Source organism: Podarcis cretensis, assembly GCF_951804945.1.
Source record: "Podarcis cretensis genome assembly, chromosome: 2".
Classification (NCBI taxonomy): Eukaryota; Metazoa; Chordata; class Lepidosauria; order Squamata; family Lacertidae; genus Podarcis; species Podarcis cretensis.
The window spans coordinates 7,155,280-7,176,700 of NC_137171.1; the positions used below are offsets into that span (position 1 = coordinate 7,155,280).

The 21,421-nt window shown below is 43.8% G+C and overlaps 1 protein-coding gene across 1 annotated transcript; it reads left to right on the forward strand.

The window, feature by feature from the left end:
• The first annotated feature begins 1,778 nt into the window (after nt 1-1,778).
• On the forward strand, nt 1,779-18,933 carry LOC307210656 (keratin, type II cytoskeletal cochleal-like). Its single transcript, XM_079966721.1, has 9 exons — nt 1,779-2,478; nt 3,950-4,164; nt 7,150-7,210; nt 7,770-7,865; nt 10,828-10,992; nt 12,762-12,887; nt 14,762-14,982; nt 15,998-16,029; nt 17,664-18,933. The coding sequence occupies exons 1-9, from the start codon at nt 1,894-1,896 to the stop codon at nt 17,999-18,001; spliced, it is 1,839 nt and encodes a 612-aa protein (XP_079822847.1). The 5' UTR covers nt 1,779-1,893; the 3' UTR covers nt 18,002-18,933.
• Nucleotides 18,934-21,421: the final 2,488 nt, after the last annotated feature.

Genomic DNA, 21,421 nt, shown 5'->3' on the forward strand with positions numbered 1-21,421 from the left:
TGTATTTAATGCGTAATGTTGACCTGAAATTGGGGGTGGGAAGTTTCAAACTGAACATTTTTGTGCAGATCGTTTTGTTGTTGTTGTTAATAAGAGCTGCCTTTCTTCTAAAAAATAAGAGACAGTGTTGGATAGTGGTTAGAGTGTTGGATTAGGACCTGGGAAACCAGGTTTCAAATCGCCACACAGCCGCGAAGCTCACTGCATGACTTTGGGCAAGTCACTGTTTCTCTGCCTAACCTAGAGACAAGTGTGGTGGGGATGAAATGGAGAATCTGTGAGAGCTACATATGCCACCTTGAGCTCCTTGGAGGAAAAATAAGATATAGAAATGTTACAAAATACAATAAACCATAATGACATAAAGTAAGGCACTTTGGGAAAGCAGATGTTGGTGGTCTCATTTTGCTTTTAATTCCTCCCCTCCCTCTCTGCTTGCTTCCCCACCTAAAGTCAGTGAAGAACTAATGCTTTAACAAGAGGAAAGACAGAATAGTAGGATCCATTTGTATCAGCATATCTTGGTTGCTGCCTCCAGTGATGGGGTGTTGTCTCGGTGGTAGTCTAATGCCAGGGAGGGGAACTCTGTAGACAATCCAGCCTTACACAAACGGTTTCCACTGACTCTGCTCTTAAGTCCCCTTCCTGTCTTAAAATGCTGTATTCCTGAGCAAAAAGCAATGTTAGAATTCACTTGACCCTCTTGGTTTTCTGCTCTCCAGAAATCTTCCAGACCAGCGATAAGGAGCTGCTCAGCTTACAAACATTTTTGAATTATAATGCATAGATCTATAGCCGCATGTGAAAGTTCCTCTGCCGTTATAGTCCAACGGTTGAGGCTTTAAGGCTGCAATCCTAAATATACTCACAAGGGACTTACTTCTATGTGACCATGCATAGAATTGCTCTGTTAAACAAGGGGCAATCAGAGATGGCTTCAGAGAAAGGATAGCCTCATTCAAGCATCTGCTTAGCCTTGACGTTTGGGTAGTTTATCTTTGTCTAAGGAGCGAAGCTCACTGGCAGGGCATATGCATTGCCTGCAGGTCATATCTAGTTTAGTCCTTGGATCTCTAGGAAAGGATCTCATTCGGCAGGGTTGGGGAAGACTCCAGAGAGAGGGTGCCAGTCAGAGAAGTCAGGATTGGGCTAAACAAACCACAGCTGTAATTCAATTGTCAGGCAGCTGCCATCTACTTCACAGAGTTCACGGTGCAGAAAAACTACATAGGAACATCAAAGCTCAGTTGTCAGTACAATGTTGTTGCAAATGACAAATCATTTATGCACATCAACACCTCCACCTCCAAAAAAAGCCAGAAGAGGGAACAGGAGACCACCTTTGCAGGCAGACAGTTTCTTAAAGTTTGCTCCCATCTCACTGGAAACCATAAGACGACTCCTGATGGAGTCATGAAATTCACATGGTTACACTTTGTGGAGATCTGTATCTTACAGCATGGTCTTTATCTGCCCTTGTGTAAACAGGCTTTGTTGGAGAAGGAGGCGGGTGGCAATTGTGGTTGGTAATTTCCACAATTATTCCTATTTCCCTCTTCTTTTCTTTTTTCTTTTAACGAGACGCCTAACTAAAAATAAAAAGGGGGAAACATCTATCGCTTCATTGCAAACAAATGCCTCCTCCCAATTCCATACTACTGCCTCAAGTAGGTGTGTTTTAATGAGACAAGTTGCTGCAAGGCATATCAAGATGATGAGTAGATCAGGTTGCCTGAGATCCCGTGCCAGGTTATTTCCCAAGCAGATAAAAGGGGAGGTCTCTGGCTCCTCTATATCAGAGGGGTTCCGTCTTCTCCATCCTCTGCTCTTTCCCTGCAGCTCCGCTTCTAGTCAAAACCCTTTCCTCACATTTTCTCTCTGAAAGAAACCATCATGAGTTTCACATCCTTTCGATCATCCTCCGGAGGGGCAAGAAGAGGCTTCAGCTCTGGCTCCGCAATAGTTGGTGGCGGTGGTGGTGGCGGTGGTGGAAGATCGAGTTTCAGCTCCTATTCTGTTGCTCGGGTTGGAGGAGCAAGAGCTGGAGGAGGTGGTGGCGGCATTGGAGTCGGTGGATTCGGCAGCCGAAGCCTGTACAACATGGGTGGAAGCAAGCGCATCTCTTACGGTGCTGGCATGGGGGGCTTCCAACCCGGTTTCGTTAGTGCTGGATATGGCGCTGGTGGAGGAGCTGGGTTTGGTTATGCTCTTGGTGCCGGTGGCGGTGGTGGCTTTGGTTTTGGCGGACCTGGGATGGGAGGTCCCGGTGGCTTTATGGTAGGTTCTCCAGGGTTTGGTGGAAGAGGTGGCCCAGGGTTTCCAGTTTGCCCTCCTGGTGGCATCCAAGAGGTGACCGTCAACCAGCACCTCCTACAACCCCTCAACCTTGAGATTGACCCAGAGATCCAAAGAGTCCGCACACATGAGAGGGAACAGATCAAGACACTCAACAACAAGTTTGCCTCCTTTATTGACAAGGTAAGTACCAGAATTAATACCTTCGTGATCATTCTTAACCACCAAGGCACTAAGTTGCAGGTGACTTGTCACCAAATCAGGCCAACACCACAATGGCTCTTTAAGATGGTCTAGACCAAGGGTAGTCAATGTGTTAGCCTCTAGGCTTTGTTGGACTCCAAATCCCATTAGCCTCAGCCAGAATGGCCAATGGCCAGGGTTGATGGAAGTGGCAGTCTAACAGCAAAACAAAGGGCTACTGATTCCTTGTCTCAGATCTAAAACCTACAAAAGAAAAAAAAAAGGTTGCTGTTCCATGAGGCTGTGTTATAAGTAGGAGTATGTTTAAGAGTGATTAAGCATTCCAATTTCTAGAGACATTGTGTGCATGCAATTGTTGAGTAGATTCATTGTTAATGGCCGGGATGGCCACGTCATTTCCTGGCATACTGTCTGTGCGGAGGCTGGCTGAGTGAAAAAAACCCTCTCCAAGGAAAATAGAGAGGTCCCCAGTCATGGAGGAGCTGGGCATCTCTAGTCTCCAAAACCAGTAGAGGGAAAATGCAGCATGGGTGAAGTAGTCTAACTCTGGAAGCCTTTGATTGCTTCTGAACCATCTGTCACAGAGGCTCGCTTTTGGCATCTGTTTCACAGTCAGCTCCTCAGTTGTTGGAGCTGAGCATGATCTCCATGCATGGTTCTGTTAATACTTAGAACAAAGTGACAAATCTCTTTTGCAAGATGGCAGTATGGTATCATTGATGTTAAAGTGCAGCTGGTCAGAGTTTCTTGGGTGTATAACAAGATCTAAATGTAATAAAGGAAATCTAACACCCTATTATTATTATTATTATTATTATTATTATTATTATTAGGCGTGCCAATAAATATACATATAAAAAGTACACAATTTTTAACATTACTCAGAACATCAACTCCTCCCTTATGATTCTAGGTCTATGTTCTTTGGAGTGACTCTTGATTGGTTGGTTGATATTAGTGTGTGCTTGCTGAGGATCTGGTAGTAGTAGCAGCAAAGTGTCTAAGCAGAGGTTGCCAGTCATTCCTGAAGTTTTCACCATTCTTACCTGATTTTCTTGACCCCTTTTCCTTTCCTTGCTCTTTCTCTTTTTTATCCCTCATAATTCCTTCTGTTCTCTGTTGTACCATTCTGGCACATTAGGGAGCAACATAAGCAAAAGATAGCTCCCTGGCCAAAGGAGCTTACCGTCTAAACTTAAACACTGAGATGAAAGAGACAAATGGGGAGAGGAGAGGACAAGAAGGGACAGATGTGAGAAGATGCATTTAGGTTCCATTTCAGCTGGGGGACAAGGACTAAGGGGTTAAGGCAACATCTTCATTGAACAAGGGTGGGTCTTCACTTATTATCTCCATCTGTCTCACTGGACAACTCATCCCTTTCTGTCCAGCAGATTTGTGGATTGCCTATATACAGCACCACCAATGCCTTTGCCATTCCATCTTGCAGGTCCGATTCCTGGAACAGCAAAATAAAGTCCTTGAAACCAAATGGGACCTCTTACAACAGCAGGGGACAACTGTTCGACAAAACAGAATTGAACCCATGTTTGAGACTTATATCAACAACCTCAGGAGGCAGCTTGATTCTATTTTGAATGAACGGGGAAGACTGGACTCAGAACTGAGGAACATGCAAGACATGGTGGAAGACTACAAGAACAAGTAAGAACCTGTCTGTTCCAATTCACATAAATAGGAATACTCCGTCTAACCTCCATACAGAAAGATAAGGGTAACATTTACTGCTAGGGGTTTGGCCCAGGCATAGGCATTTGTTAACCCTGAAGTTGATCCCATTAAGTTCAATGGGTCTAACTCCCAAGTAAGTGTGGATAGGGCTGCAGCCTTAGATATGGTAAGAATCTGAATGCTCGTATAGGCTAGCACCTTCTATTGGTCCCAAAATATCTAACAATCAAAATACACTGATGAAAATCCCTGTGCACGTCCACTGCGTCCTTTGATCTGGAGTAACCTGTTTTGTGGCAAACAATGTCACTTCTTTTCTTTCTGGGAGTCTCGGAGAACTAAACTTTACCTTCCTTGAACTGATCCAAATAGAAGTGCCAGGGCGTGCTTACTGTACATCATGAACATGTTTATTCAGGTTGATTGAGTATTATATGGCTCTGTAAGCTATTTTCGCATGCTTCCTTTTGTTTAACGAAACAACTGTTCTTGAATCTGTATAAACTTTTGTTGGCTAAGGCTTGGCAGAATTCATGGGTGAAGCTAAGGCTGCATTCTCAACTCCCATTTACCTAGCCATAAGTCCACTGAATTCAGTAGGAATTACTTCTGAGTAAACATGGCTAGGATTGCTGCCTAATACTCTGTTGGCAGTGCTGCTCCATCAAATTGCTCAAAATGACTGACAAGGCAAAAAGGAGATAGATGAAATGGTGGTAAGAATAATTTCTCTATCTATCCAAAAAAAAAAAAAAAAAAAAAAAAAAAAAAAAAAAGAATTTCCCCTCTTTGAAATCCTTTTGCTGGAAGGCAAACTAAATTACCAAAGATCTGTCAGCAGAGCTTTCTAAGGATGAACCTGCGAGATGCAAATCCTTCCTGCCTTTCTTTTGTTGAAGTCAGCTCCACCCTGCCCAGCAAAAGGGTTCACTTGGCCCTAAGTCATGAAGTTTCATAAAAGGGATGCCTCTAACACATAACCACAGTTTCTCTGGCCACACCTAGTTAAGCAATCAGAGATTCCATTAAACTGTACAGTGAATTAGCATTACATCATTGATGCCATGTCACAAAGGTCTTTTCTTAACAGCAGGGGCATCTACTGCCTTTCAGAGCCATTTTACAAATTTAATGGGAGCTAGTCAGTATAGGGACGCAGGTGGCGCTGTGGGTTAAAGCCTCAGCGCCTAGGGCTTGCTGATCGAAAGGTCGGCGGTTCGAATCCCTGCGGCGGGGTGCGCTCCCGCTGCTCGGTCCCAGCACCTGCCAACCTAGCAGTTCAAAAGCACCTCCGGGTGCAAGTAGATAAATAGGGACCGCTTACCAGCGGGAAGGTAAACGGCGTTTCCGTGTGCGGCTCTGGCTCTGGCTCTGGCTCTGGCCAGAGCAGCGATGTCACGCTGGCCACGTGACCCGGAAGTGTCTCCGGACAGCGCTGGCCCCTGGCCTCTTAAGTGAGATGGGCGCACAACCCCAGAGTCTGTCAAGACTGGCCCGTACGGGCAGGGGTACCTTTACCTTTACTTTAGTCAGTATATACGCTCAGCTGGGGTCACCAGCCAATCCCTGGCTCTCAGTGATCTGAGACACGTGTTTCTAGACATGTGGCTGTTTTATTCACATATTGCAATTTTTAAAAGCATTTTAAAGGGGAAAATTAGATGTATGCCAAAAACATGTAAGGTGCATGAAACAGCCTTTCAGTATTGCTTAAGGAGGGAATATGTGCCTCCTCAGAAAAGCATTTGTAGAACAAATCGCTTTGTATCTCCTAAGTAGCCTAGCCAAGCCAAAACTCGGGAGGGTTGAGACATTCTTGTATTTGCATGGGAAACCTACTTAATTCACACTTCTAGAACCAACATGCAAACTGAAACACAGCCGTCTGTCAAATTTTGCACTTCTCTGAATTTCACAATGCAGTTTTCTACCAAACTATGCATGTATTAGGGAGAAATGTGCATAATGACAGAGGTATTCATGAAAATAGCATACAAAGATGCATTATATTCTGGAAACTTGCTTGCAAAAAGGTGTACATTAAAACTGAATACAAAAATGTGTTCGTTAAAATGTGCTTTAAAGTGCATACAAATTTTCATGACGATTCTTTTTAATGCAAATTGCTGTGGAAGATATGGAATACTGTATTTAAGATTGGAAACATGAGGAACCTTTAGAACAGAATTTGACTAATTCATCCACCCCTCTGTGCGGGACAAGTAGCAAGACGGCTTACCTATGCTGCAAAAACATCTATTTCATGCTAGTCTACCAATAATGGCTTCTCCTGTATAATATTGCGGGTTGAAATTGCTCAGAGAGTTGCGTACTGTCATTCTTGTCTACTCCTGCACTTTGAACTACAGTTCCCAGGTTTCCCTGTGGGAGGATTGCTAAACCAACTTAAATCTATAGCACATGCTTTCCCTTAAAATGCATGCAGAATTTTCTGTTTTCATATTTGGATTGACATTTAAACACTGTTGCTAATCCATCCAGCAAGAAAGGTCAATGTGTATCTAGCAGTTAAAGAAGGAGGGTGGATTCTGAAAGCCTGAATTAACACATCCATTGCAGACACACATTTCTTCTACTAGCTCTCTGCAGTAGATAAGAGCACAATAAGAAAAGCATGAGAGAGGCCATCAGGAGACAATCACAGCTGGCCATTAAAAGCATGATCCTGGTAATCTATCAACATGCTCTGAAAGCCCTCCAAGGAGAAGTCCATGCACTGTGCAGATGGTGCTTCTGCAAGAGTTAATAACCTGGCTGTGTTGAGCTTCAAGGAGATAATTTGGCAGCCAGTCACTTTGACCCAAATGCCTTGGCTAAGTGTGTACTCTGAATAGAATGGGTTGCTCTTGACCTCCTCATGCTTTATTTCTGCTAACTATGCTAGGTTCTCATCCTGAAAAGTACTGGTGCTACCTTTGCTCTCTGTTGTCCCAACAGATATGAAGATGAAATCAACAAGCGTACCGGTGCAGAGAATGAATTTGTGGTGCTGAAGAAGGTACATTTTATTTTATCATTACAATATCTTAAGTAACATGGTGGAAGGACAGGAAACCTATGGTTCTCCAAATGTTGTAGTCAACATCCTTGGCCATTGGCTGGAACTGGAGGGAGTTGGATTCCAACAACATCTGGAGGGCCACAAGTTCACCATCCCTGGTCCTGAATAATGACCAGCTGCTCTGTGCTGAGTCAAAGCATTGGTTCTCTTCTAGCACACAACTACCAGGCTTGGTTGACAGATCTTTGATATAGCATAGTACCAAAGAGTCTTCAGCTGCAGAGGTTGATGGTGACAGATCTTGGACAGTTTCTACATTTAATAATGCTATTCTGCTGTGGCCTTTAACAACTGCTCAATGCCCATGTTGTCCTGCCAAACTTATTTTTTTTAAAAAAATGGAAGGGCGACATTCAATGTCTGCAATATTGGATTCTTCATGAGATTAAACAAAACCTGCCTGATTTGCTGCATTGTTTCAAAAGATGGTCCTTCTAAATACCTCTAATTCTCCCCACCCCTCAAAATTTACTGACGTTTCTCATGTTTTTTGCAGGATGTTGATGGTGCCTATATGAACAAGATTGAGCTCGGTAGCAAAGCAGATTCTCTGAATGATGAAATTCTGTTCCTGAAAAACCTGTTTGAGATGGTAAGCGTCCTCCCTTAGGCACCTGAAAATTTCACTTCTAGAATTGAAATGAACTTCCTAGCCAGTCCAAGCCATTGCAGCATCTTTGCAGCATACTTGCTACTGCAACTGGCATTATCTCTGCCAGGTGCCTTTCCAAGCCCTGCCAGTTGGAGATACCAGGAACTGAACTGGGGACCTTCTGCATGCAAGACATGTGCTATCCTCCCTCCAGAAAACATAGAAGCACTGAGCCCAGTAGGTGCTGGGAACTTACAGCAGAATTCTGGCTTCTCTAATTTGTATGCATCCTCAAGTAGGCAGGAACTATATTGGAAAGCTGGAATTACAGGAAAGTTCTCTGGAAACATACACATTTTCAAAGTGTGTGTGTGTGTGTGTGTGTGTGTGTGTGTGTGTGTGTGTAGAGGCATGTTTTATTGTAGTTCAGGCAAACGAAGGTATATATATATATAAGATCATAGGGCTAGGAAGCTGTTCCACTAGTGGCAGCAGAACATTTTAGAGGGAAAATGAATTCCGATTTGGACCTTCATCTTGATAATACATTTCCCTTTCAACAACAGCAAAAAACCATTCTAAGTTAACATTACCTCTTTACAGAACATAAAGAGGGCCATCTAAAAAGCAAAAAGCTAATGGAAAAGCAAAAGGAGGGTATGGGAGGAACTCCTGAGACATGCAAATCACATGGGTTTGTTGAAGCATGTATAAATGCATCACTCATTTAGATACTCCACTGTGGAAAATTTCATGTTGCATTTTCCGCTGGGAACGTTACATTTCTCAAGGAGGTTTTGGGGATTATTATTTCTGTCCCCACCTACCTTTGCTGATGCATTTGAATAGATTTTAAAGTGAGCAGAGACTTACTGGCATCAATTATCACATCTTGTGCAATGTATGAATACTTTCCTCCAGCTATTACTGGAAGAAGACAGGGAGCTGTATTTGAATAACGCTTCTCCCTTGGGGAAAGTGTCTAGTCTGGGCTTGATGCTTACAAGCCTTGGAAAATCCACCTCCGCTCTTGGCTCAGGATCCAAGTCATATTAATCACTTTGATTAGGAAACATTTTTTTTTTTTTTTTTTTGTAACTGAAGCTTATTCAATGCAATTTGAGTTTAGCTCCCAGCAGTTGGGAAGAAAGATGACAATGATAATGGCGGTTATAATAAGCTAATAAGTGAAGCCACACATTAGAATTCAGCAGTGGTGATACAAAACCACAAGTTTTTTCTACCCCCGTTTAACCTCCACTGTCAGAAGTTGCATGCCTCTGGACAGCATTCTTTTTATTCTTCTTTATTAAGTTTCCATACTGCCCTTCATCTCAGAATCACAGTTTACAATATAAAGGTAAAGGTAAAGGGACCCCTGACCATTAGGTCCAGTCGTGTCCAACTCTGGGGTTGCGGCGCTCATCTCGCTTTATTGGCCGAGGGAGCCAGTGTACAGCTTCTGGGTCATGTGGCCAGCAGGACTAAGCCGCTTCTGGCGAACCAGAGCAGCGCACAGAAACACCATTTACCTTCCCGCTAGAGCGGTACCTATTTATCTACTTGCACTTTGACATGCTTTCGAACTGCTAGGTTGGCAGGAGCAGGGACTGAGCAATAGGAGCTCACCCCGTTGCGGGATTCGAACCGCTGACCTTCTGATCGGCAAGTCCTAGGCTCTGTGGCTTAACCCACAGCGCCAAACACAAAAATACACAGCACGGTAACAAACAAAAGCAATGCCCCTGCCCCCAGTATTATTATTTATTACTAATTTCTGGGAATTATGGGTGGTAAGTGTGATGTTGTACTCGGGGGCTTTTTGCAGGCTTCCTACAGGCATCTGGTTGGCCACTGTAAGAACAGGATGCTGGACTAGGTGGGCCTTTAAATTGGGCCTGATCCAGCAGGGCTCTTCTTATGTTCTTAGCCTTTAGAAAGAGCAAACAAAAATAGGACTTTGGCTTATCTTGCCTATTCTGTGTGTGTCAATGTATAGCTGAGCTGAGGATCAGACTACAATTTTCAAAACATATATGTGAGGTTTATGTCTCAAAAGGGGAAGATTTGTTAACTGCGCAGTTATTTAATTCATGCTGCAGTTCAAAGTGTCAAAATTCAAGCAAAGTGATGCAGTTTGGTAATTTTAGACTTTCTGGACTGAATGGTGTTCTTGGGAGCGAGTCTTCTAGATAGTGATGTGTAAGATTGTCTTGCTGTGTTTGGGGTCCTCTTGCACATTCTGATGAGTGGGACCCCAGATATCTGTCCCTGCGCTGACTATGCCATTGGGAAAAATAATCCTCCAGAGTTTCCAGTTTTTCATGTGCACTTTGGTCATCATCAAATCAACAGCTTCCTTTTTGGAGGCCAAAACCAAAGAATCCTGGGTGTTTTCATAATACTGTGTTAGTAGAACTGGCACATTGTCCTGTTCGGTTTGCACCCGTGTCTGAAATAATGTGATAATGTTTTGGCCCTGATACAGTTTGAATCACAGACAATAAGTTATGTTTAAGCATTGATGGTACCAGCTAGGGATCCTGGTCAAAAAGCAGTTAGTTCATTGGGCTTTGATGAGCATCACAATGTGAAAGGGGTTGAAGATGCATATATATATATATCTGCACTGGCTATCCACATAAAAAATGAGTTCCACGTGGGGATCTCCTTGCTCAGTCAGTACAACTACCTAGATAACAACCATGTTAAGTAAGCAACTCCCTAAATACATTTATATTGCCTTCTTTCAATGCATTCCAGAATGCAACAAAATCCATCATAGGGAACATTGGAGGGTGAAAAGTAGAAGCTATTCAAATCAGAATATAAATGAACATGTTTGCAAAAAAAAAAAAGTCAGGCTTGGAGAATTTACAGAAGGTTTTTTATTTTCTACATTCAAAACTGCCATGTGCCATTGCTTCATACAATCAGACACATTTATTTAAATTCTTTGCAGGAACTAGCTAATATGCAGCAGCAGGTATCAGATACCTCTGTTGTGCTGTCAATGGACAACAACAGAAGCCTGGACCTGAACAGCATCATTGCTGAAGTCAAGGCGCAGTACGAAGACATTGCCAACAGGAGCAGAACCGAGGCTGAAAGCTGGTATCAAAGCAAGGTGAGTGGCAGCTCAAGGCCTAGGAGTTACCTCTAAGCTAAGAAAGTTTTTCGTAAGGGAACATTCCAAAATGGCATCATCCACCTGCAACCTAAAGCAGTAGAGGGATAGTCAATGTTGCTGTTGCTGGACTCTCACCAGCCTCAGTGGCATGGTCAATGATCAGGGATGGTGGGAGTTGGAGACCAGAACATCTGGAGGACACCACACTGGTGACCTCAGCCAGATTTTACCTCCTAACTCATTGACATGTGTAGACCAGGCAGGCTTGAAATACTCAGAGATACTCTTGGGTTCAACTTAAAGTCAAATTTGAAGCAAATATGAAGGGTCTTCCTCAGAAGATACATCAGTCAGATGCTCTAAGATTTGCAACATATGTAGTGTATAAGGATTGTATTCACAACACTTAAAAGAAGTGTGAAAAGCTAAGAGAGTGAAACGGCTGAGATTGGGGTGGAAATGTGCCCCCTTTGCTGTCCTGCTGCTCAACAAGCCATGCTAGAAATACCGTAAATAGCTGGAATTATAAACTGCGGCAACACAGATATGGAAAGCAAATAGGAACTTGAATTGATCTTGACTGTCTAGGCAGAGCAAAGTAAAAGGTGTGGCAATGAGATTCCATTCCTAAAGTATTAATGGAAAGAGGACCTGAATGAAGAGTGGCTTAGCAAATAAAACTTAGCAAATCCTCGCCCGTAACATCTTGGCAGCTTCCTTCCTCTGTGGTTGAGCTGGCCCTACTATTAAATAGGCAGCTGCCTCAGGCAGCAGATTCTGGGTGTCATTGAAGTGGAGCAAGTTACTTCTTTTATTATAATTTTTTTTTAAAAAAAAAAACTGGAAGAGTAGAAGAACCATTTAGATTTTCCACTTCAGGATCCAAAATATCTCTGGCCAGCCCTGCTCCTGGATGGCAAGCAGATCTCCTGTTTGGAGAGAGCAGGCTGAGGTTCACCTACCAGCCCTACCATAGATGCAGCTTCATCCAGAAATAATGCTTGACAGATACACCTGGCCTGGTGATCCTGCAGGCCTCCAGCAAAAGCTGAGCCCTCACTTCTCAGATTTGCTTTTCAAAACTGAGTCATTTGATGCAAGACAGAGATGTATGGAACACCCTGAGATTGCTAGCTAATTCCCTGTCTCAGTTGTGGCTGCCTCAAAGGGTTAGCAAAAGACATAGGGAAAGGGAAAGGGACCCCTGACCATTAGGTCCAGTCGTGGACGACTCTGGGGTTGCGGCGCTCATCTCGCTTTACTGGCCAAGGGAGCCAGCGTTTGTCTGCAGACAGCTTCTGGGTCATGTGGCCAGCATGACTAAGCCACTTCTGGCGAACCAGAGCAGTGCACGGAAACGTCGTTTACCTTCACGCCGGAGTGGTACCTATTTATCCACTTGCACTGTGTGCTTTCGAACTGCTAGGTTGGCAGGAGCAGGGACCGAACAACAGGAGCTCATTCTGTCGCAGGGATTCGAACCGCTGACCTTCTGATCGGCAAGCCCTAGGCTCTGTGGTTTAGACCACAGGGCCACACGCATCCCAGCAAAAGACATATGCAATGACAATTGATCACGCTGAAACCTTACAACTCTTATTTATGTATCATCTGAAATTCAGTGTCCCAGCCTCCCTCAATCTGGTGCTCCTTTGGGGCTACATTTAGTTCTCACTCCCACCTGATTTCCCAGCTGTGTTGTGGGGGCGACAACCATATATAATGGATGAGATTCTAATCCTTCCTCCTTTTCCTCTGAATATTAGTATGAAGAGCTACAGGTCTCTGCCGGACGCCACGGCGATGACCTTCGCAACACCAAGACAGAAATTTCTGAGCTTAACCGGGTAATCCAGAGGCTGCGAAGTGAAATTGATGCCGTAAAGAAGCAGGTACAATCTTTTTATGTTTGACATGCAGGGCAGACCAGTGGCTGCTTCTGTTTCATAGAATAGTAGTTGTGTAGCTGCTAACTCACTTTGGGCAAACCAAGTCTCCCTCAACAAGGTCATACCAGGGCTAGCACAAGACAGGTCACTAGCCAAGGTGAGCCCAATGTGGCAGTGCAGGCACTGTCCCAGGCCACCTCTTCCCAGAATGCCTTGCTCTGAGAAAGAAGCTCCTTCCCTTCCTCAGAGTGCAGTTGAGAAGGAAAGGATGGGGAGGTATGCTTCTGCTGCACTAGCAGTGGCAAAACAAGAAAGGCAAGCAAAGTGGGTACAGAAGCAGCAGGAGATGCATGGAAATAGGGTCTGGGAGCACTAATTTGCCCGGCTCTTTCTCCTCCTCCTGTGAAACTGGCTTTAGAAATGGTTTGGTTGCTATTGTTGATGCTGTTTGTAACAAAGGTTTAATCATCACTATCAGATCATTTCCCGGTGCTGATAAATATCATGGATAATAATACAGCTCTCCTTGCACAAGTGCTACAGGGTGTCTATGCAAGAGAGCTGAACAAACCATAAATTAGTTGTTTTACAGTATCTCCCAGGCATTGCAAAGGCGAGGAGGAATCTACTCCTCCACATTTCCCTAGGTACCACACAGGTAGGCAGTGTACTGAAAGAGTCCACACCCTACAAAGTTCACAATAGGAGTGTGTTGATATCTTTCCCCTATTGCCAAGCCAAGCAAAGCAAATCCAATTATTATTTATATTGATCATTTGCCTTTTAATCCACTCTTAGGGAATGGGCACCGCAAAGCAAAAAGCAAAAACAAAAAAACCCATATATAAATTTATATACCGGTATATGCGCAGAAGACATGGGGTATAGACACTGGAAAATGCTTACAATCTGAGCATTGCTTTTGGAATTACTGCAGGTATGCACATGGAGGCATACCTGTGGGGAGCAGGGAATCAATACAGTGTACAGTGGAGGCCCTGCTGAAGCATAATATTTTTTACATGCAAAAAGTTGCACTCAGCCTCACTGCTTGGGGACAGATCTGCCCTCATCAAATGTAGGTTATTTCCAGCACTGCAGAAAATGGGCAAAATGAACAACCCACACACATGCTCGGGTGCATGATAATGCACCCCTAGCATGTATCTACAATGAGTCAATCTAGTTCTTATTATGGTTTTATATCTACACCTTCTTACAATTGTGCATGCAGTGTCCATACCTCTTGGGTTACCTCTGCAGATAGCACAAGCTGTACAGAGCATCTTGTTGCATGTGAGCATGGCCATTTCAGGGCTTGCATCAGAATTCATTGTCCATTGGACTTTCCTGGAATTACTCATGAATCATTAAGGGATGGAAAGAGCATTTCCCCTAAAATGTCCATTGTAACAGTTTTCACGCAGAAGTCCCATCTCCCCACAGCAACCATTCCAAAAGTGCTCTCCAGGAGTTGCAGTCAAACTTTATTTGAAAAGCACTCCATGGATTCCATTAATGCCATTGGCAGATTTGGTGAAAGAAAACATCCAGCTCTTTGAGAGCACAAATCCTTTGCTTTAATCCTTGGACAATGTTGGTTATTGGCTGGAATATCTGGAGCCACTGTTTCTGCTTTGTCCCGATTGATGCAGGAGAAACAAAAACTTTAGATGCTAACTGGGTGAAACCTTTTTTTATTCTGGTGTAGGGAAAGGGGAAGATTGGACCATAGTGATAAACCCCCCCCCCCCCCAAAAAAAAAAAAATGTCCAGAAGTCACAATTATTATTTATTGGTGATGGTCCCCAAAACTGTCCAGATATTGCAGTTACTTCTTATTAGTATCATTAATAAATAAATCTCCTTGTGTGCAGTGTGCCAATCTACAAGCTGCCATTGCTGAGGCTGAGGACCGTGGAGAGCTCGCCCTCAAGGATGCCAGGCATAAACTGAATGAGTTGGAGGAAGCCTTGCAAAGAACAAAGCAGGACCTGGCTCGCCAGCTCAAGGAGTACCAGGAGCTGATGAACGTCAAGCTGGCCCTGGACATTGAAATCGCCACCTACAGGAAGCTGCTAGAAGGAGAGGAAATCAGGTAGACCGGCAGCAGCAACCATACTCTAGCAAAAATGCCCTTGATGATTTACTAAACCAATCGGTCATCTCCCCTTTGAATAGATTCCGTCAAAATTCGTTTTAAATTTCCCCCAAAGAGAACATTCCAAACTCACCTCAAATCCAGGCAAAAATCACACCTTGAAGCTAAAAGACGGTATTGATGGATGTGCCTGAGGTGCCAGTAAGGTTCCTGGCAATCCAACCACAATATCATGTTCTTGTGCAGTTGTGTAGGCACTTAGATGCCAAGGTATGGGGCTACCCTCAGCATTTGTTGAAATGTGATGCGAAAAGAATACTTCTACAGTATAGCAAGGAAGTATAACAGCCTATGGTCCTTTGAAAGTTTTTGGACTGTAGTTCTCATCGCCCCTGATCATTCATCATGCTAACTGGGGAGGGTGGGAATTGGAGTTCAGTAACATCTGAAGAGCCACAGATTCCCTTTGCCTTTTCCAGAGGGACCATCTGGTCCTATCATTACATATGCAATAACCACTGTTTGGTTTAACTGTAGCTCTTTGGGAAGGTCTTTTGAGAATGTTGGTAGGTGACTTTCTCTTACTGTGATTATTGTGGGGATTACACTCCTGTTGCCTATTTTATTGTTACCTTTATTAAAAAAAAACACACACCTGATAATTGCTTGCTTTAAATTACCTGTCTTTAGCTGCTTAGAATAGAGGGAAAGCAAATAAATGCATAATCAATCAATCAATTAAACATACAGAATCATGCACATATGCATTCCTAAAGCAATTAGCAATATTATGACCAAAAAAGGAGAATAAGTTGACTTTTCTTTGCAGGTTTTTTTTTAAAGAGCTGTGTGAATATGCAGCTTTTACTTGGCTAAGGAACAGATGACAACTCAAGAGTTCTACCTTCACAATAGCTCCTTGATTAGATTAAAATGTGGGACCTAGTTTACTACAAGCTGAGGCATCCACTGAATTAATTATACCAATTATGTCCTCCTTTCATCTTCCTAGGTTGTCAGAAGGCCCTGGAAATGTGAGCTACTGTAAGTACCATCTCTGTTTCTGGATTTGCTTTTTGTTTTTGTTTACTCGCTTACTTCGCCAAACCTTTATTAGGCATTAAAAATATAGGCCATCATAAAACATCCATATATAAAAATTTTAAAATATATACAACTAAACAGCCATGTAAGAAAAAGGTAAAGGACCCCTGACAGTTAAGTCCAGTCATGGACGACTCTGGGGTTGCGGCACTCATCTGGCTTTACTGGCTGAGGGAGCCGGCGTTTGTCCGCAGACAGTTTTTCCGGGTCATGTGGCCAGCATGACTAAGCCGCTTCTGGCGAAACCAGAGCAGCGCACGGAAACACCATTTACCTTCCCTCCAGAGCGGAACCTATTTATCTACTTGCACTTTAAAAATATGTAATAACGAGGATTTTCACTGGAGTTTCTTCCCGCAAAATAGTGCTATTCACCACTCTATGAGATACTATTGATAAAAACTCAGCCACCCTTGCAGTTTCTTCCGAGTTAATATCAGACAGATAGAATCTGATATTTTCCTTGTGCCGTGATGTTAGACACCCAAAATAGCACATGTTTGCGTAGCTGGTTGTACAATGGACAGTAGAAAAAACTGTGTTCTATTGTGTCTGGCACGTTCAAAGAACATCTGCAATGTCTGTCGTTTCTGGGGATGTTTAAATATCTGCCCTTGACAAAAGCTGAGGGGAAAACAGTTCAGTCGGGCTAACATAAAGGCCCTGCATTGGACTGGAATTCTTAATTTTGAAATATAAGTGACCCTGTTATCTGTTGTATTTAAACCATAGAACATGGGGGAGCAAATTTTATTTACAGCTGACTTGATGTTTTGTTTTTCAATGTCCCTTAATCTGATTTGAATATTGTGATAAATACATTGCTCACTTGAATTACACAAGAGTTCCAAGTCAATACCAATAGATCTGATTTTGCTGTGTAAGAGTTGGAACCATCTGGATTTCTAAGAGTTCTTAAATAAGTCAGAAAGCAGACTCAAAGGTTGGCAACAGCAACGCAGCCAGTATTTTATAGTGCTAGCCCACAACCAATATTCCATCATGTATATCCTTAGTCCTACACCCATCTTCTCATACTTGATTGAATTTGGGAGCCCCAGGATGATGATAATGATGATAATTAATTTATTATTTATACCCCACCTATCTGGCTGGGTTTCCCCAGCCACTCTTGGCGGCTTCCAACAAAATATTAAAAATACATTAAAACTTCAGTCATTAAAAACTTTCCTAAACAGGATGCGTCTCAAGAAACTTGAGTGTATCTTATCTAAATCACTATTATATGCTTGTATCCATATTGGGATCCCAAATGGTAGCTGGGACGACACTTTAGCTTGAAAAATTTGAATAGCAGCTAGTATAAATTGGTTACCTTTCTGAAAATGAAAGTGAGCTGCTGGTTTTTGTTTGCTTAAGGCAGTGTTTCTCAAGCTGGGGTCCCCAAGCTGTTGTTGGACCACAACTCCCATCATCCCTGGCCACTGGTCCTACTAGCTAGGGATGATGGGGACCCAAGTTTGAGAAACATTGGTTCAAAGAGATTCTGTTGAAATCATGGCTCTTTCCAAGAGACACAAGGAACTTAACTTTCCGTTGTTAATATTTTCCAGCTGTGGTCAGCAGCACCACCACCTCTGGCTATGCTGGCGGAAGTGGCCTTGCGTTAGGAGGAGGACACGGTGGCGGCATGGGAGGAGGTTTCGGACTCGGAGGAGGTGGTGGCTATGCAGTTGGAGGTGGTGGAAGCGGCTTCGGCGGCGGCAGCGGCGGCGGCTTCGGCGGCGGCAGTGGTTTCGGCGGCGGCAGTGGCTACGGCGGCGGAGTCAGTATGGGAGGTGGTAGCAGTTACAGTTCTGGCGGGGGCCGTGTCTCCTCAAGTGGAGGAGGAGGAAGCTCCAGTGTGAAAATTGTATCAAAAACCACTTCGAGCAAGAAAAGTGTCTATTAAAAAGGGTTAACTCGCCACTACCACCACCACTTCTGAAATAGCAATGAGCGTTGCCACCTGCAAATCGAAACTCTTCAGCCCACTGTGTAAATAGCTCAGCAAAGCTCTTCCCCTCTGATACTGTCACCTTTTCCATTTGAGTTTGCCTGCCATATGGATCAGACCTTTGCACCCTGATCCAGCACTGCTGACTCGGATCGCAGGTTTTTGCACCGGGATCAGCTGCAGCCAGTGCGCAGTGAGCTCCTGTGCTGACAAATTGTGAGCCATCCATAGAGCTCTATAAACAAAGGTCTCAAAATTATCTACTAAGCTACAGGGTCTCACTGTTCAGTGATTGCATGATTGCTCCTAGGTGTGTGTAAAAAAGAGAGTCCCATTTTAGAAAAGTTCATGTAGTAGATGGTTAACCTTAAATACACCCTTAGGTCCTTTGGATGGCAATCGGATTTAAGCTTGCACTTACAGTTAAGTTCTTGGTTGAATTAACAGCTTTCAGTGCTATGCTTAATAGACAGCTAACATCAAAGCTTATGGGAACTTCCAGGTAGACAGGCAGCACGAATCCACCTGCACACAAACTTTCTGAAATCTCTCTCCTGTTCAAGCATGTTCTTTGTAATTTCGAATGGAGACAGTGTAAAGCTGTAGACCCGTAAAGTCATCAGATCTTGCCAAAAGGAAATAGTTTTGAGACACCAGTGATAAGATCTTGCTCTCACCCTTCTGTTGTAACATGCACGGAGCTTATTTTTTAACAGCAAAATCGTATTTGATTCCTTCTTTGAAGTGAAAGCAAAATTGGAAAAGGTGATTGCTTATTCTACTGCTGCTGTTTTATGAACTGTAACACTGAATTCTAATGCTTGATTCTAACGGCTATGGACCCATGCAAGGCTGCATGACAAATAAAGAGCAACTGTCATTTTTAAGCCTGCGGTTCTCCTTGTCTTCTTTTCCTCCAAAAAAACCCCCCACAGGTTATATGTGCATTGCCAATCTGCTAAAACTGCTTCCACAATTCACACTGGTCTTTCCCTGGAATTCAGACATCGTTGTTCAGTCTTTTTGAGACATGTCACTAGTCCCCAGGCTGGATGAGGGCTGGAGCATATGAAGTTGCCTTGTTCTTAATTAGACCATTGGAGCATCCAGCATAGTATTGCATGTGTAGGTCCCCAAGCCACCCCTCAAAATAACTCACACATCACACGTAATTTTAGTTTTAGGTTTTTGGGCACTATTTTGGCCATAACTTTGTTAAAATACAAAATCTGTGAGTGGTTGTTTAGACATTGGTTATGACTATCTGCCCCCCCCCCCCGCCGCCGCCTGGGACAGAACTGACATTCCGAGCTCCAATCGGAAGCCAGTTGAAGAGAAAGTCAATGCTGGGGATCAGTTGAGCTGAGCGTCAGTCCCTCACAGCTCACCCAACCAGCTCCCCAAGGCTTGCCAGCCCTGGTCCCATTTCAGGGATTGGACGAAATCATGCCAAGCCCCAGGATTCCTTTAACAGAATTCCTTTCAGCACCATTGGAGGGGCAGGCACAGCCTATTCTGACCCCTCCACCACCAGCTTTTTATAACCAATGCCTAACTGCAACCTTACAAGTTGTGACGAATTGCTAAGTAGTAGGCAAAAACCAAATGGCACCAGCCAATCAGCCAAATGGCAAAATTCCTACTAGGCCCCTGCACCAAGGCAGACGACCCCATGACAGGCAAAGCAAGGTCAACCGGAACTCAGGGTGGGCGGGTGGGTGATCCGATGCACTCTGCTAAAGAGAAACCAAAAGCCAGAGTGCCCCAATATTTAAAGACTATGGTCCCCCCCACCAATTTGCTACATGCAATTTGCCCCAGCAACCCGGTCAGCCAGGCAAATAGCACCAGGCAAATAGCCATTAACCTGCCTGGCAACACAGGGCTGGCCCGGCGGCCCCCACCGCAACCTGCGCTCTCATTTAATGGAGAACACGCTTTGTCAGCTCTGGCTGGCAGCAGCTCTCTGGAGTCTTGAGAAGCAGGTGGCTTCTAGTTGGAAATGCCAGTGAGTGAACCTAAGGCCTTCTGCATGAAAAGCATGTGCTTCGTCCTCCCTACATAACTGTGGGTTTAATCTAAGATGCTCAGTCATGGAGCCACCGGTATAATTTAAGGGTAGCAAAGGGAGCATCTCACCTCTCGTCTTCATGTCTCAGGACCACACCATACATTTAAAGTGCATTCAATACATATTTAAGGCACACAGCTTTCCCCAAAAAAAACATGGGAACCGTAGTTTATTAAGGGTGCTTGGAATTGTAACTGTGTGGAGGCTAAACTACACTCTCCAAGATTACTTGGGGAAAGCCATGCTCTTTTAAAAAAGTGACTTCAGACCACATGTACAGTGGTACTTCGGGTTACATATGCATCAGGTTACAGACTCCACTAACCCAGAAATAGTACCTCAGGTTAAGAACTTTGCTTCAGGATGAGAACAGAAATTGCACGCCGGCAGCACAGTGGCAGCAGGAGGCCCCATTAGCTAAAGTGGTGCTTCAGGTTAAGAACAGACCTCCAGAACAAATTAAGTTCTTAACCCGAGGTACCACTGTAATTATTTTTTGAAAGCACCAATACACATTGCCATGTGCATCACTGTAGAGTATAATGGAACTTACATATGAGGTGTTCATAGCAAAATGCAAACACTCTTTGATTTGGTTTTTAGAAGAGTAACTGCACCATGTTGATGACCTTGCTTTAGTTATTATGAGGTATAAAATTGTAGCCACATCACCTCTCCTGGAAATCTTTGTTTCCTTCTCCCATTTGGTTACCACCTTCCACAGAGAGGGATCTGATAAAATAATAATAATAATAATAATAATAATAATAATAATAATAATAATAATTTTATTATTTATACCCCACCCACTGGCTAGGTTTCTCCAGCCACTCTGAGCGGCTCCCAACAGAACACTAAAAACAAAATAAAACTTCAGCCATTACAAACTTCCCTAAACAGGGCTGCCTTCAGATGTCTTCTAAAAGTCAGATCGTTGTTTATTTCCTTGACATCTGATGGGAGGGCTTCCACAGGGAGGGCACCACTACTGAGAAGACCCTTCATTTCCACCTTGTTTGTAATGTAGGATTTCAGAGAGCTTCGGTCATATCCAATACTCAGAATAGACCCACAGAAACTAATGGATGGGACTAAAAGTGATCCCAAAGGCTGCACTCTGAGTAAAACTTTCTTGAATACTATCCATTCAATGTGTGTTTTTACACCAAGGTAACACTGTCACCGGGACTCAGGTGGCGCTGTGGGTAAAACCTCAGTGCCTAGGACTTGCCGATCAGAAGGTCGGCGGTTCGAATCCCCGTGGTGGGGTGCGCTCCCGTTGCTCGGTCCCAGCGCCTGCCAAC